Below are 12471 nucleotides of genomic sequence, written 5' to 3' on the forward strand. Positions count from 1 at the left end.
GTTCATAGAAGTTTTTATTTTTTTGTCACAAGTTAGCGGAAATTGATTTTAATAGTTTTTTTTCACAAAGTGTCATTTTCCGCTAACTTGTGACAAAAAATAAAATCTTCTATGAACTCACCATACTCCGTACGGAATACCTTTGGGTGTCTTCTTTCTAGAATGGGGTCATTTGTGGGGTTCCTATACTGCCCTGGCATTTTAGGGGCCCTAAACCGTGAGGAGTAGTCTTGAAACCAAATGTCGCAAAATGACCTGTGAAATCCTAAAGGTACTCATTGGACTTTGGGCCCCTTAGCGTACTTAGGGTGTAAAAAAGTGCCACACATGTGGTACCGCCGTACTCAGGAGAAGTAGTATAATGCGTTTTGGGGTGTATTTTTACACATACCCATGCTAAGTGGGAGAAATATCTCTGTAAATGACAATTGTTTGATTTTTTTACACACAATTGTCCATTTACATAGAAATTTCTCCCACCCAGCATGGGTATGTGTAAAAATACACCCCAAAACACATACTACTTTTCCTGAGTACGGCGGTACCACATGTGTGACACTTTTTTGCAGCCTAGGTGCGCTAAGGGGCCCAACGTCCTATTCACAGGTCATTTTGAGGCATTTGTTTTCTAGACTACTCCTCGCGGTTTAGGGCCCCTAAAATGCCAGGGCAGTATAGGAACCCCACAAGTGACCCCATTTTAGAAAGAAGACACCCCAAGGTATTCTGTTAGGTGTATGACGAGTTCATAGATGATTTTATTTTTTGTCAAAAGTTAGCGGAAAGTGACACTTTGTGGAAAAAAACCAATAAAAATCAATTTCCGCTAACTTTTGACAAAAAATAAAATCTTCTATGAACTCGTCATACACCTAACAGAATACCTTGGGGTGTCTTTTTTTCTAAAATGGGGACACTTGTGGGGTTCCTATACCGCCCTGGCATTTTACGGGCCCAAAACCGTGAGTAGTCTGGAAACCAAATGTCTCAAAATGACTGTTCAGGGGTATAAGCATCTGCAAATTTTGATGACAGGTGGTCTATGAGGGGGCGAATTTTGTGGAACCGGTCATAAGCAGGGTGGCCTTTTAGATGACAGGTTGTATTGGGCCTGATCTGATGGATAGGAGTGCTAGGGGGGTGACAGGAGGTGATTGATGGGTGTCTCAGGGGGTGGTTAGAGGGGAAAATAGATGCAATCAATGCACTGGGGAGGTGATCGGAAGGGGGTCTGAGGGGGATCTGAGGGTTTGGCCGAGTGATCAGGAGCCCACACGGGGCAAATTAGGGCCTGATCTGATGGGTAGGTGTGCTAGGGGGTGACAGGAGGTGATTGATGGGTGTCTCAAGGTGTGATTAGAGGGGGGAATAGATGCAAGCAATGCACTGGCGAGGTGATCAGGGCTGGGGTCTGAGGGCATTCTGAGGGTGTGGGCGGGTGATTGAGTGCCCTAGGGGCAGATAGGGGTCTAATCTGATAGGTAGCAGTGACAGGGGGTGATTGATGGGTAATTAGTGGGTGTTTAGGGTAGAGAACAGATGTAAACACTGCACTTGGGAGGTGATCGGACGTCGGATCTGCGAGCGATCTATTGGTGTGGGTGGGTGATCAGATTGCCCGCAAGGGGCAGGTTAGGGGCTGATTGATGGGTGGCAGTGACAGCGGGTGATTGATGGGTGGCAGTGACAGGGGGTGATTGATGGGTGGCAGTGACAGGGGGTGATTGATGGGTGATTGATAGGTGATTGACAGGTAATCAGTGGGTTATTACAGGGGAGAACAGATGTAAATATTGCACTGGCGAATTGATAAGGGGGGGTCTGAGGGTAATCTAAGCGAGTAGGCGGGTGATTGGGTGCCCGCAAGGGGCAGATTAGGGTCTGATCTGATGGGTAACAGTGACAGGTGGTGATAGGGGGTGATTGATGGGTAATTAGTGGGTGTTTAGAGGAGAGTAAACGCTGCGCTTGGGTGGTGATCTGATGTCGGATCTGCGGGCGATCTATTGGTGTGGGTGGGTAATCAGATTGCCCGCAAGGGGCAGGTTAGGGGCTGATTGTTGGGTGGCAGTGACAGGGGGTGACAGGGGGTGATTGATGGGTGATAGGTGATTGGCAGGTGATTGACAGGTGATCAGTGGGTTATTACAGGGAAGAACAGATGTAATGAATGCACTGGTGAATTGATAAGGGGGGGTCTGAGGGCAATCTGAGCGTGTGGGCGGGTGATTGGGTGCCCGCAAGGGGCAGATTAGGGTCTGATCTGATAGGTAAAAGTGACAGGTGGTGATAGGGGGTGATTGATGGGTGATTGATGGGTAATTAGTGTGTGTTTAGAGAAGATAACAGATGTAAACAATACATTTGGGAGGTAATCTGACGGCGGGTTTGCGGGCGATCTAATGGTGTGGGTGATCAGATTGCCCGCAAGGGGCAGGTTAGGGGCTGATTGATGGGTGGCAGTGACAGGGGGTGATTGATGGGTGATAGGTGATTGGCAGGTGATTGACAAGTGATCAGTGGGTTATTACAGGGAAGAACAGATGTAATGAATGCACTGGTGAATTGATAAGGGGGGGTCTGAGGGCAATCTGAGCGTGTGGGCGGGTGATTGGGTGCCCGCAAGGGGCAGATTAGGGTCTGATCTGATAGGTAAAAGTGACAGGTGGTGATAGGGGGTGATTGATGGGTGATTGATGGGTAATTAGTGTGTGTTTAGAGGAGAGAATAGATGTAAACAATGGATTTGGGAGGTGATCTGATGTCGGATCTGCGGGCGATCTATTGGTGTGGGGGGATGATCAGATTGCCCGCAAGGGGCAGGTTAGGGGCTGATTGATGGGTGGCAGTGACAGGGGGTGATTGACAGGTGATTGACAGGTGATCAGGGGGGATAGATGCATACAGTACATGGGGGGGGGGGGTCTGGGGGGGGGTCTGGGGAGAATCTGGGGGGTGGGGGGTGATCAGGAGGGAGCAGGGGGCAGGGGGGGGGGTATAAAAAAAAAATAGCGTTGACAGATAGTGACAGGGAGTGATTGATGGGTGATTAGGGGGGTGATTGGGTGCAAACAGGGGTCTGGGGGGTGGGCAGGGGGGGGTCTGATGGGTGCTGTGGGCGATCTGGGGCGGGGGGGGGGAGAAAATCAGTGTGCTTGGTGCAGACTAGGGTGGCTGCAGCCTGCCCTGGTGGTCCCTCGGACACTGGGACCACCAGGGCAGGAGGCAGCCTGTATAATACACTTTGTAAACATTACAAAGTGTATTATACACTTTGTATGCGGCGATCGTCGGGTTAACATCCCGCCGGCGCTTCGGTATGGCCGGCGGGATGTTGCGGCGAGTGAGCGGCGACAGGCGGAGGATCGCGTCACGGATGACGCGATCGCTCCGCCCATGCCCAAACAAGGACCGCCGCATTTTGTCAATACGGCGGCCCTTGCGGCGTCTGCTTCCCGGCCGCCATTTGTCTATACGGCGGTCGGGAAGTAGTTAAAGGTACTGTAGGGTCCGCTTCCCCTTGAGGGAAATGTGTGGCGTGTAACAAAACCTAACATTTCTTTGGAGGTTTTTCTTTCAGGGATCATTCAGATTCTGACAACTTTTATATTGAAACATTAATCTTTTTTCTAAAAACTTTTTATTATTATTATGTAATAGACAGAAAATAGATGTACAACTGGTCATCATGTAGAGAAGAAATGTGCTTCTAGTTAAATGTTGCTCACCACTAGACAATACCAGCATGATATCTCAGAGTAAAATCCATGGAAATACTCACATGCTCTCATAAGCTCATAGACCTTGGGAGGACACCCCTCCGGCTGCTCCATGCGATAGCCCTTCTCCAATAAGTCGTACACCTGAGAAAGGTCAATGCCAGGGTAAGGAGACATACCGTAGGTAGCAATCTCCCACAGTAACACTCCAAAAGCTGCAGAAGAAAAAAAATAAACACATTACTGTAATAATATTTTACAGCAACAATATTACACCACTTTATCTGAGGGCTCTGTCAAACCATAACTTAGAAGACGATGTAGAACTATGACGACAACCATCACTAAGGGAAGATTGTGAGCTCGACACGCATTAGTTGTTGCTGTGCAAGCACTCTATAGTTGTGTCCGATCATTTTCCAATAAAACACCGGCTTTTAGTATTCTACTGAGCCTGTGGATCTCCTTACTTCAACTGTACCAATACCATTCTTATAAACAAGACCAATAGCATTGTAATAACCCAGCTGCAGCAAATCAATTGTCCAAAATTACTATACCGTAGTTTTGGACAAGGTTATGTGTAATAGGAATAGTTTTCAAGTTTCCACTGCTTTCTGTGTCCTGAAAGGGCGGGATCTCTTTCCCCTAACAGTTACACAAGAAACTGGAACCAGAGATGGAGTTAGTTTACATGGGAAAGTACGAAACTGTCAACAATATCAGCAAGGAGAGGGGGACAAAAAAAATCTCCAAACTACCTATGACCATTTTTTTACTAAAATAAGGGTCCCTCACTGGGGTACTCTTAACTCCAGTCTCAGTGACAACTACAAATCCTTTGATGCCGTGATGCCAACTATATTCCCAGCAATAAAAACTTAAGAAAAGCTCAAATTCTTACTCATGCTACCAAAAATAATAATGAAACATTCAAATGTAAAAACTGTTCTAATTCTTCTATGTGTCTTCCATGTGTTTACCACAGCAATGAGAGTATTAAACATATTTACAGACTTTAAAGAGAAACTCCGACCAAGAATTGAACTTTATCCCAATCAGTAGCGGATGCCCCCTTTTACATGAGAAATCTAGTCCTTTTCACAAACAGACCATCAGGGGGCGCTGTATGGCTGATATTGTGGTGAAACCCCTCCCACAAGAAGCTCTGAGTACCGTGATACTCCTGGCAGTTTTCTGTCTGTGAACCTTGTTGCATTGTGGGAAATAGCTTTTTACAGCTGTTTCCAACTGCCAAAAAAAGCATGCAGCAGCTACATCACCTGCCAACAGTAAAAATGTCACCATGAGATAAATGTCAGAATGTAAATCAGGGAGAGGAAAGATTTTACAATGGGCAAACACTGACTAAATCATTTATACATAATTATTGTAAAAATGAAGCACTTTTTTATTACATTATTTTCACTTAGGTCCTCTTTACAGTAAGGTAAATGGCATAGAAAAAGGGATAAGAGATAAGCAGGGACTACTGTAAAGCTGGCCATACACTGGCCCGATTTGCCGCCGTTTCGACAGCAGATTCGATCACTGGGATCGAATCTGCTGCCAATCGTTCACGCTACACGCCGAATTTCGATCCATTTCGTCCGATCCCGTCGATCGCTCCGTGCGGAAAATTACTGTCGATCGTCCGCGGGTAGGGAGCGCGTCGCTAGCGGCGTTCGATTGCCCGACGACCGACGCAATAGAGCCGCATACATTACCTGCTCCGCCGGCGCGACCCGGTCACCGCTGCTCCGTGTCCGCGCTGGTCTCCGGCATGCTTCAGTTCCTCCTGCCCGGCAGGAAGTTTAAACAGTAAAGGGCGCTCTACTGTTTAAACTTCCTGCCAGGCAGGAACAAAGCATGCTGGACCTGGAGACCAGAGCGCAGACAGAGCAGCGGTGACCGGGAGGACTCGTGCCGGCGGAGCAGGTAATGTATGCATGGGGAGCGGCGGCGGCAGCAGCAGCACCACCACCACAACAGATTGTGAACGGTTTCAGGCTGAAATCGGTTCACAATCTGTTTGCAGTAGAGGTAGCCATACGATCCCTCTCTGATCAGATTCGATCAGAGAGGGATCTATCTGTTGGTCGAATCTGATGACAAATCGACCAGTGTATGGCTACCTTAAGTACTTTCCTGTACTTAACAGAACAGCAAAAATGAGCTCAGATTCTAGCTGACATTATGCAGATTGCAGATGCTGTATATGAATGTCATTAGTGCTGTTTCCGGTCATTCTGCTGCACCACGAAAGGCACCTTTTATCAGTCCCCACTGTTGTAGATAGGAGGATTGTCTCTACATTAGAAGGTTAACAATGCTTCCCAGAGGATGCACATTTTTTTTTTCAGGCCAGGTATCCCTCAGCAGCACAAACTCACTGATCTTGCATAACACACTCCTTGCATAACACATTCCTTTAAGGGCCCATTCACACTAGAAATTGCTAAACGCTAACGCAAAACGCTGAGCGTTTTTCTGGCGTTTTTTCCTAGCGTTTTTCACTGTAAAGAGAGCGTTTTTCCAGCGATTAGCGTTTTGCGATTTCTAGTTCAATTCAAATACTTTTACTGAAACGCTAATCGCTCCAGAATCGCTCAGAAAACGCTGCATGCAACGCGTTTGCGTTTCAGCAAATCGCTAAATGCTTAGATGAGAACACTTCCATACACTTTCATTGTGCACACGTTTTTCAAATCGCTAGCGGTTTTCAGCAAAGCTGAAATCGCTCTGAAAACGCACAAGTGTGAATGGGCCCTAACTGTTATGAGGGGTGTGTAGCCCTGAATTTCATTCCTAAATCCTTGTGTATTATAATTTCCAGCCCTGTGGGCTCAGTGTGGCAGACATGGAATCATTATTTCCTCTCATACAGAAAGTATCTCATCCATGTCCCACTCTACTCTTGACTTCCTTACCCCAGACGTCTGACTTGATGGAGAAAGTGTTGTATGCCAGGCTCTCTGGAGCAGTCCACTTTATGGGAAACTTGGCACCAGCGTGAGCTGTGTATGTGTCTCCTGTCATAAGTCGAGAGAGTCCAAAGTCAGCCACCTTCACCACATGATTCTCCCCCACCAGACAGTTTCTTGCTGCCAGATCCCTAAAAAGAAAAAAAAATATGCAAGTATGAATAAACCGCAGGAGAAATAAAAGCCTCAGTGGCACCCAGAGGGCACCATAAGCTTTTGTTCACAGGGATTAGCACCCGAGAGTGCATGCAACTCACCGGTGTATGAAGTTCTTGCGCTCCAGATACTCCATGGCTGAGGAAATCTGTGTGGCCATGTAAAGAAGCACTACAGCAGTCACCTCTTCCCGGTTACACTCCCGCAGGTAGTCCAGAAGGTTGCCATAGTGCATGTACTCTGTGACGATGTAAAATGGAGGCTCCAGAGTGCAGACACCTGCAAAGATCACAAGAGAAAGAAACATTTCTAAAGAGAAAACTAAGCCGAGGGCACACCGTGCATTGCTCTCTCCACATGAGGAGACTTCTTTGCTGAGGATAAGCAGGAACATGCAGCTGTTATGTGGCACGGCTGAGGATTTCATCCAGAACTGTGAGTTTTCCCGCACAAATGAGAAACATTGCCATCTATAGCACAACACTGTACATGATGCTGCAGATGATTCTGTAAAGCTTCTTAACAACCAAGAATCCTGGGTGTATCCAAATTAAAAATTTACAGAGCCGCTTCTTCAGTCCTAATGAGTGCAGGAGATACCAGAGTATTTTCTAAAGGAAGCATCAAGCAAATGTTGCTGCCCCATGATGTACTTACCGGGGGCTTCCTCCAGCCCCTTGAAGCAGACGCAGCATCTACGCTCACAGCCGCTGGCCTAGGATCCCCGCTGGTGCAGAGGCGGACCTCCTCTACTACACCTGCGTGAGCACCGCTATCCGTCAAGTCCACGATGTCCGCAGTGTACTGTACAGGCGCAGTAGTTCTGCGCCTGCACATTACGCTGCGGACAATATGGGCGCTTGATTGACAGCGGCACTTCACGCAGGCGCAGTAAGGAAGACCTCGAGGTCGGCCTCTGCACCGGCGGGGACCCCGTACCGGCGACTGTAAGCAGAGATGCTGCGTGGGACATGCCGGCTTCAAGGGGCTGGAGGAAGCCCCCGGTAAGTATATCATGGGGCAGCAACATTTGCTTGATTTAAAGAAGACCTCCATAGTAAATAGAAAAATCTGTCAGCCTGCAAGAAAGAGAAAGTTATATTTACCCGAGAAGCCTTGTCCCACGATGCCGTTCTGAAGTTCCTGCATCACTTGACTTCTGGCGCCTGGCCCCGCCTCCTCTCTTTGTAGTAAATAGCTTGGGCCAGGTGCCAAAAGTCGAGTGATGCAGGGACTTCGGGACGGCATCGCGAGACAAGCTTTATCAGGTAAATATAACTTTCTTTTTCTTGCAGGGTGCTAGATTTTTCTATTTACTATGGAAGTCCTCTTTAAGTAATCCAATTATGACTGCCAATAGTCTAGATAAACTATTATGCAGAGGTTAATTGCCTGACAAAGTGTGCACCGAACTCAAAATTTCTAGGCAAGCATGATAAAATAGTGCTGCAGGATGAGTGGTTAAAGTGGATCAGAGATGAAAAACTAACTTTAACAAGTAACTTGTCTACATATCTTATCTAAAGTTTACACAACAAATCTAGCTGCAAACAGCTTCAACAGTTTCATGTTTATTTATTCCTGTGATACAATGACAGCGGCCATGTTTTGTTTGTCACATTACACACAGGCAAGCTGCAACTGCATCTCCAGCCCTCAGCTCACTCCCCTCTCCTGCTCCCTCCTCCCCTCTGCCTCTCAAATCTCTAGCTAGTAACCTCCTCCTCCTGCCCGGACTGATCTCCCATAAGCCCTTGCTACATAGCGTGCCAAGGCACTTTGAGCTGTGGGTGAGGCTTGTTTAGTTTATAGGGAATTAGAGTATTGAAACAAAAAAAATAAGCATTTGGATTGAGGAATGCCCTATAAAGTATATGTAAGGAACATAATTATGCAATGAGTAAAAGTTTATCTCAGATCATCTATGTCAGGCGTGCCTCACACCATGCAATTTCCCATCAGATCGAAGGGTCAAATCGATAATTTCCAACAGGTTCAATCTGATTTCCAATCGTTTTTCTGAACGTGTAGAAGAGTAAGGTCCGCACTTGTCAAGGTTTTCAAATCTTTATTCTAGGCCTTAAGAGCTTGTATCTTGAAACATGTCAGCAATTTGATGCATGTTCCTGTGTCCTATTGTATGGATATGTCCTAGAATAAAGATTTGAAAACCTGGACAAGTGCGGACCTTACTCTTCTCCATTTTCCTGTGATTTGCTGGCCTGGTCGTGCACTGTTGCGGAGGTTTTGTGGGTGATAGCGGTGTCCACACTTTCGTTTCTACATTTTTCTGAATGATTTGCCAATCACTTCTAAACAAAATAGATTAGAAAAAGAATTGCATATCAGATCAGACCCGTCAGAAATTATCAATTCGACCCATCTATCTGACAGAAAGATGCATGGTGTACCAGGCATCAAACACAACCACCCTCAGACAGGGTACAACATACAATGCAGTTTTATCATGTCTGCCTATACATTCTGGCAAGAGTAAAAAAAAAAAAAAAAAACACTTTATGACTTGCACTTCAGAAATTAATATATGCAAAACAGTGTCAATTGACTGGCACTCAAAGTACCCAGAAATCATCTTCGCTCATATGAATAGAAAAGTTACAGAAAACAAAAATACGTACAGCTGCATCTACCTTATTCTCCTTTTGATATGATGCTGCAGAGCATCGCTATAGCCTGGAACTAGCCTCAATTGCAGGAGTCAGGAAACGGCTGATACAGCAACAGACACTATTGATTCCAACAAACTGGCATCTTAGTGGCTTCCATCACAATGTACCGCATCCCTAAACCCATGTTATTCTAGGTTTTACAATTACTGTATATTCTGGCTTATAAGACTACTTTTTAACCCTTGAAAATCATCTGAAAATTCAGGGATCGTCTTATACGCTGGGTGTCATTGACGCCAGGTGATACACCCGGTCCTGTTACCGACTCTCAGATCTTGCTGCTGAGGACTGTAGTGAAGCGCTGCTGGCGAGCATGTGAGAGATCTGAGAGGCAGAGGAGGAGTTAAATAGGATACAAGGATGGGCCAGAAGGATGAAAGAGGCGTGTTTTATGGGCACAGCGCGATCTATTCTTCCATACCGCTCTGATAAACAGGTAGACAAGGAGAGCTGACCAATCCACTTAGGGAGATGGAGAGTTGCCCAATCCAACCAGTCAATAGCCTATGTACGGTTATATACTGGGTACCGCATACAGTAGAGCGCCAGTATCTGTTCATACAAAGCACCAGTATATCATGTTTTTTTTTTTCATTTTTATTTGGTGTGCGTTGGAAAAGTTGGGGGGTTGTCTTATACCCTGGAATATACGGTATTAAAGGTACCTAAATCATCAGCTCACATAAACTAGCCTCACCCTTGGGTAGAAAGGATATGGAGGTTGTGGATTATTTCTTGGCTCAGACCCTTAATTAGAAGGACCTCTGCCCTCTCCTGCAAAGCACTGACCAGATAATGAACAGCCCATTGCTGTCCAGCAATAATGACCGGTCATCTTCTATACACACCTAAGAGCTGGACCAGGTTGGGATGTTTGATTTCTTTCATCACTGCAGCTTCCTTTAGAAATTCCTCAACCTCCATAGTGTCCTCCTAAAAAATAGAAATAGTATACAAATCAAAACCCCATCTCTGATAAACACACCAGAATTAGACCTACAATATAAAGGACAGCCATCAGTAAAGCATTTGCACAATTTAAAATACACACATATAAAACATCGGGTTCTCTTAGAGCAAAGTGCACAATAAACTACTTTTTATCGCTGTCACAGTCTGTAATGAAAATCTGACATGTTTTGGACTAGTCCACCTCCTCATGCCCGACTACCAAAATAGTGTTACTTTGGGAGAAATGTACATTTTCTATGTATGTATTTTAAATGTTTAAAAATATTTGCCATAGTGGTCCCTCAAGTTAAATATGATGTTAAAACTGAAGTATTTTAGAATTCAATAAACTCTGTACTGCAGAAACATGGAGGCTATGCTTATCATTTTGTCAATAACAGTACTAGGATAGCGGTCGTGCAGCCAGTGCAATCAGGACACCTTTTGTCAGGATGCACACAGCTTATGCTGGTGTATGTGCATGATGCACATGGATACATTACGTTAGCTCCCTTGTGCGATTGGTATGATGCGCTATCTGTCTCAGGAGAGGACGTCAGGATGTGTGCTCCTAATCCCTAGATAGGTTTGATGCAATGAATGTTTGCATAGCTGCACTATGCATGTTACAGGGCCAGAGTTAGGACACCTACGTTTACCTGGGTACTTCTGCGCAGTGTCGGTGACTAAGCATAAGAATGCATTCCTTTGTGAACTATGACCCCGGCTTTTAACTTAGCTGTAGGGATAACAGTGGTGCCTGGATGAGTGAATCTGCGAATGCATTGGTTTGAACATTTGCATGCGAATGTGCAAAGGGTTAATTGATTTTTGCTATTTTTGGCCACACCCCCTTAAGCACCTCCCTTTCCTTAAAAACTTATTTAAAGCGGATCCGAGATGAAAAACTAACTATAACAAGTAACTTGTCTATATAGCTTATCTAAAGTTTAGATAGTTTACACAGCAAATCTAGCTGCAAACAGCTTCAATAGAATATGATTTTTTCTTCCTGTGATACAATGACAGCAGCCATGTTTGTAAACATTACAAACAGGCAAGCTTATCTGCATCTTCTGTGAAAAAAAACTAATCCCTCCTCCTCCCTCTGAAATCTCTGGCTAGTAATACCTCCCTCTCCTCCTGCCCAGACTGAGCTCCCATGAGCCCTTGCTACTGCCAAGGCTCTCTGAAAACTGTGGGCAATGTTTTTACATACAGTATTTTTCCCTTCCATTTTTTTTTTCTTTCCTGAGAGCAGATGTGGCAGATACCAGTTTGTAGCTGGATGTATTACCACAACTCTACCACAAGAGGCATTGTGAAGCTGTGAAGTTCTAACACTAGATCATGGCCAATCCACACAGTAACACTGATGCAAAGCAGAACAGAGGAAGAAAATCTGCATTCTGCAGGTTTATAAAATCACCACTTTATTTAAAAGAAAAACATGCATAGAGTCCAAGGTATAAGGGATAGTAGACTATATATATTAGGAATTTAAGGGGAAAAAAAAGTAGAATCACTCGCTAATGAATGTCTTACTGTACACACCTCTGCATCTCCACATGGTGATTGCCGGTGAAAGGTGACATCACTACCACTACATGTTGCTACAACTTATCCTGCACCCTTTCTCTCCTTTAAAGTACAACTGTAGTGAGAATAATATGGAGGCTGCCATATTTATTTGCTTTTAAGCGATACTGGCAGTCAAATTCACTGACCACCTCAACAGCATAAAGCAGTCTATACACACTTTTGAAGCAAATCTGAAGTGGCACCAAAACAAACAAAAAAAAAGAAAAAAAGAAAATGAGTGACGGAAGGCTCGGGATTCCATGAGCCGCCCGGGCCCTCGCTATGACACTTCTTTTCACTGCTGTCCCCCGGTGCAGTTACACCCCTTCTGGACTCCTCAGCAGTCTTTGGAAGCACTGGTGTCCACAAGTACGTCTGAAGACTGGCGCA

At 45.4% G+C, this 12471-nt stretch overlaps 1 protein-coding gene across 1 annotated transcript in view; it reads right to left on the reverse strand.

Moving 5' to 3' along the window:
- Positions 1 to 12471, reverse strand: part of ABL2 (ABL proto-oncogene 2, non-receptor tyrosine kinase) — a 92649-nt gene that overhangs the window by 16557 nt on the left and 63621 nt on the right. Inside the window, exons 5-8 of the mRNA XM_068239663.1 lie at positions 10398 to 10482; positions 6961 to 7138; positions 6650 to 6834; positions 3782 to 3934 (exon numbers count right to left, since the gene is read on the reverse strand). Coding sequence (XP_068095764.1) covers positions 3782 to 3934; positions 6650 to 6834; positions 6961 to 7138; positions 10398 to 10482 — 601 coding nt within the window. The remainder of the gene's footprint in view (positions 1 to 3781; positions 3935 to 6649; positions 6835 to 6960; positions 7139 to 10397; positions 10483 to 12471) is intronic.

The sequence above is a fragment of the Hyperolius riggenbachi genome, chromosome 6 (assembly GCF_040937935.1).
Source record: "Hyperolius riggenbachi isolate aHypRig1 chromosome 6, aHypRig1.pri, whole genome shotgun sequence".
Classification (NCBI taxonomy): domain Eukaryota; kingdom Metazoa; phylum Chordata; class Amphibia; order Anura; family Hyperoliidae; genus Hyperolius; species Hyperolius riggenbachi.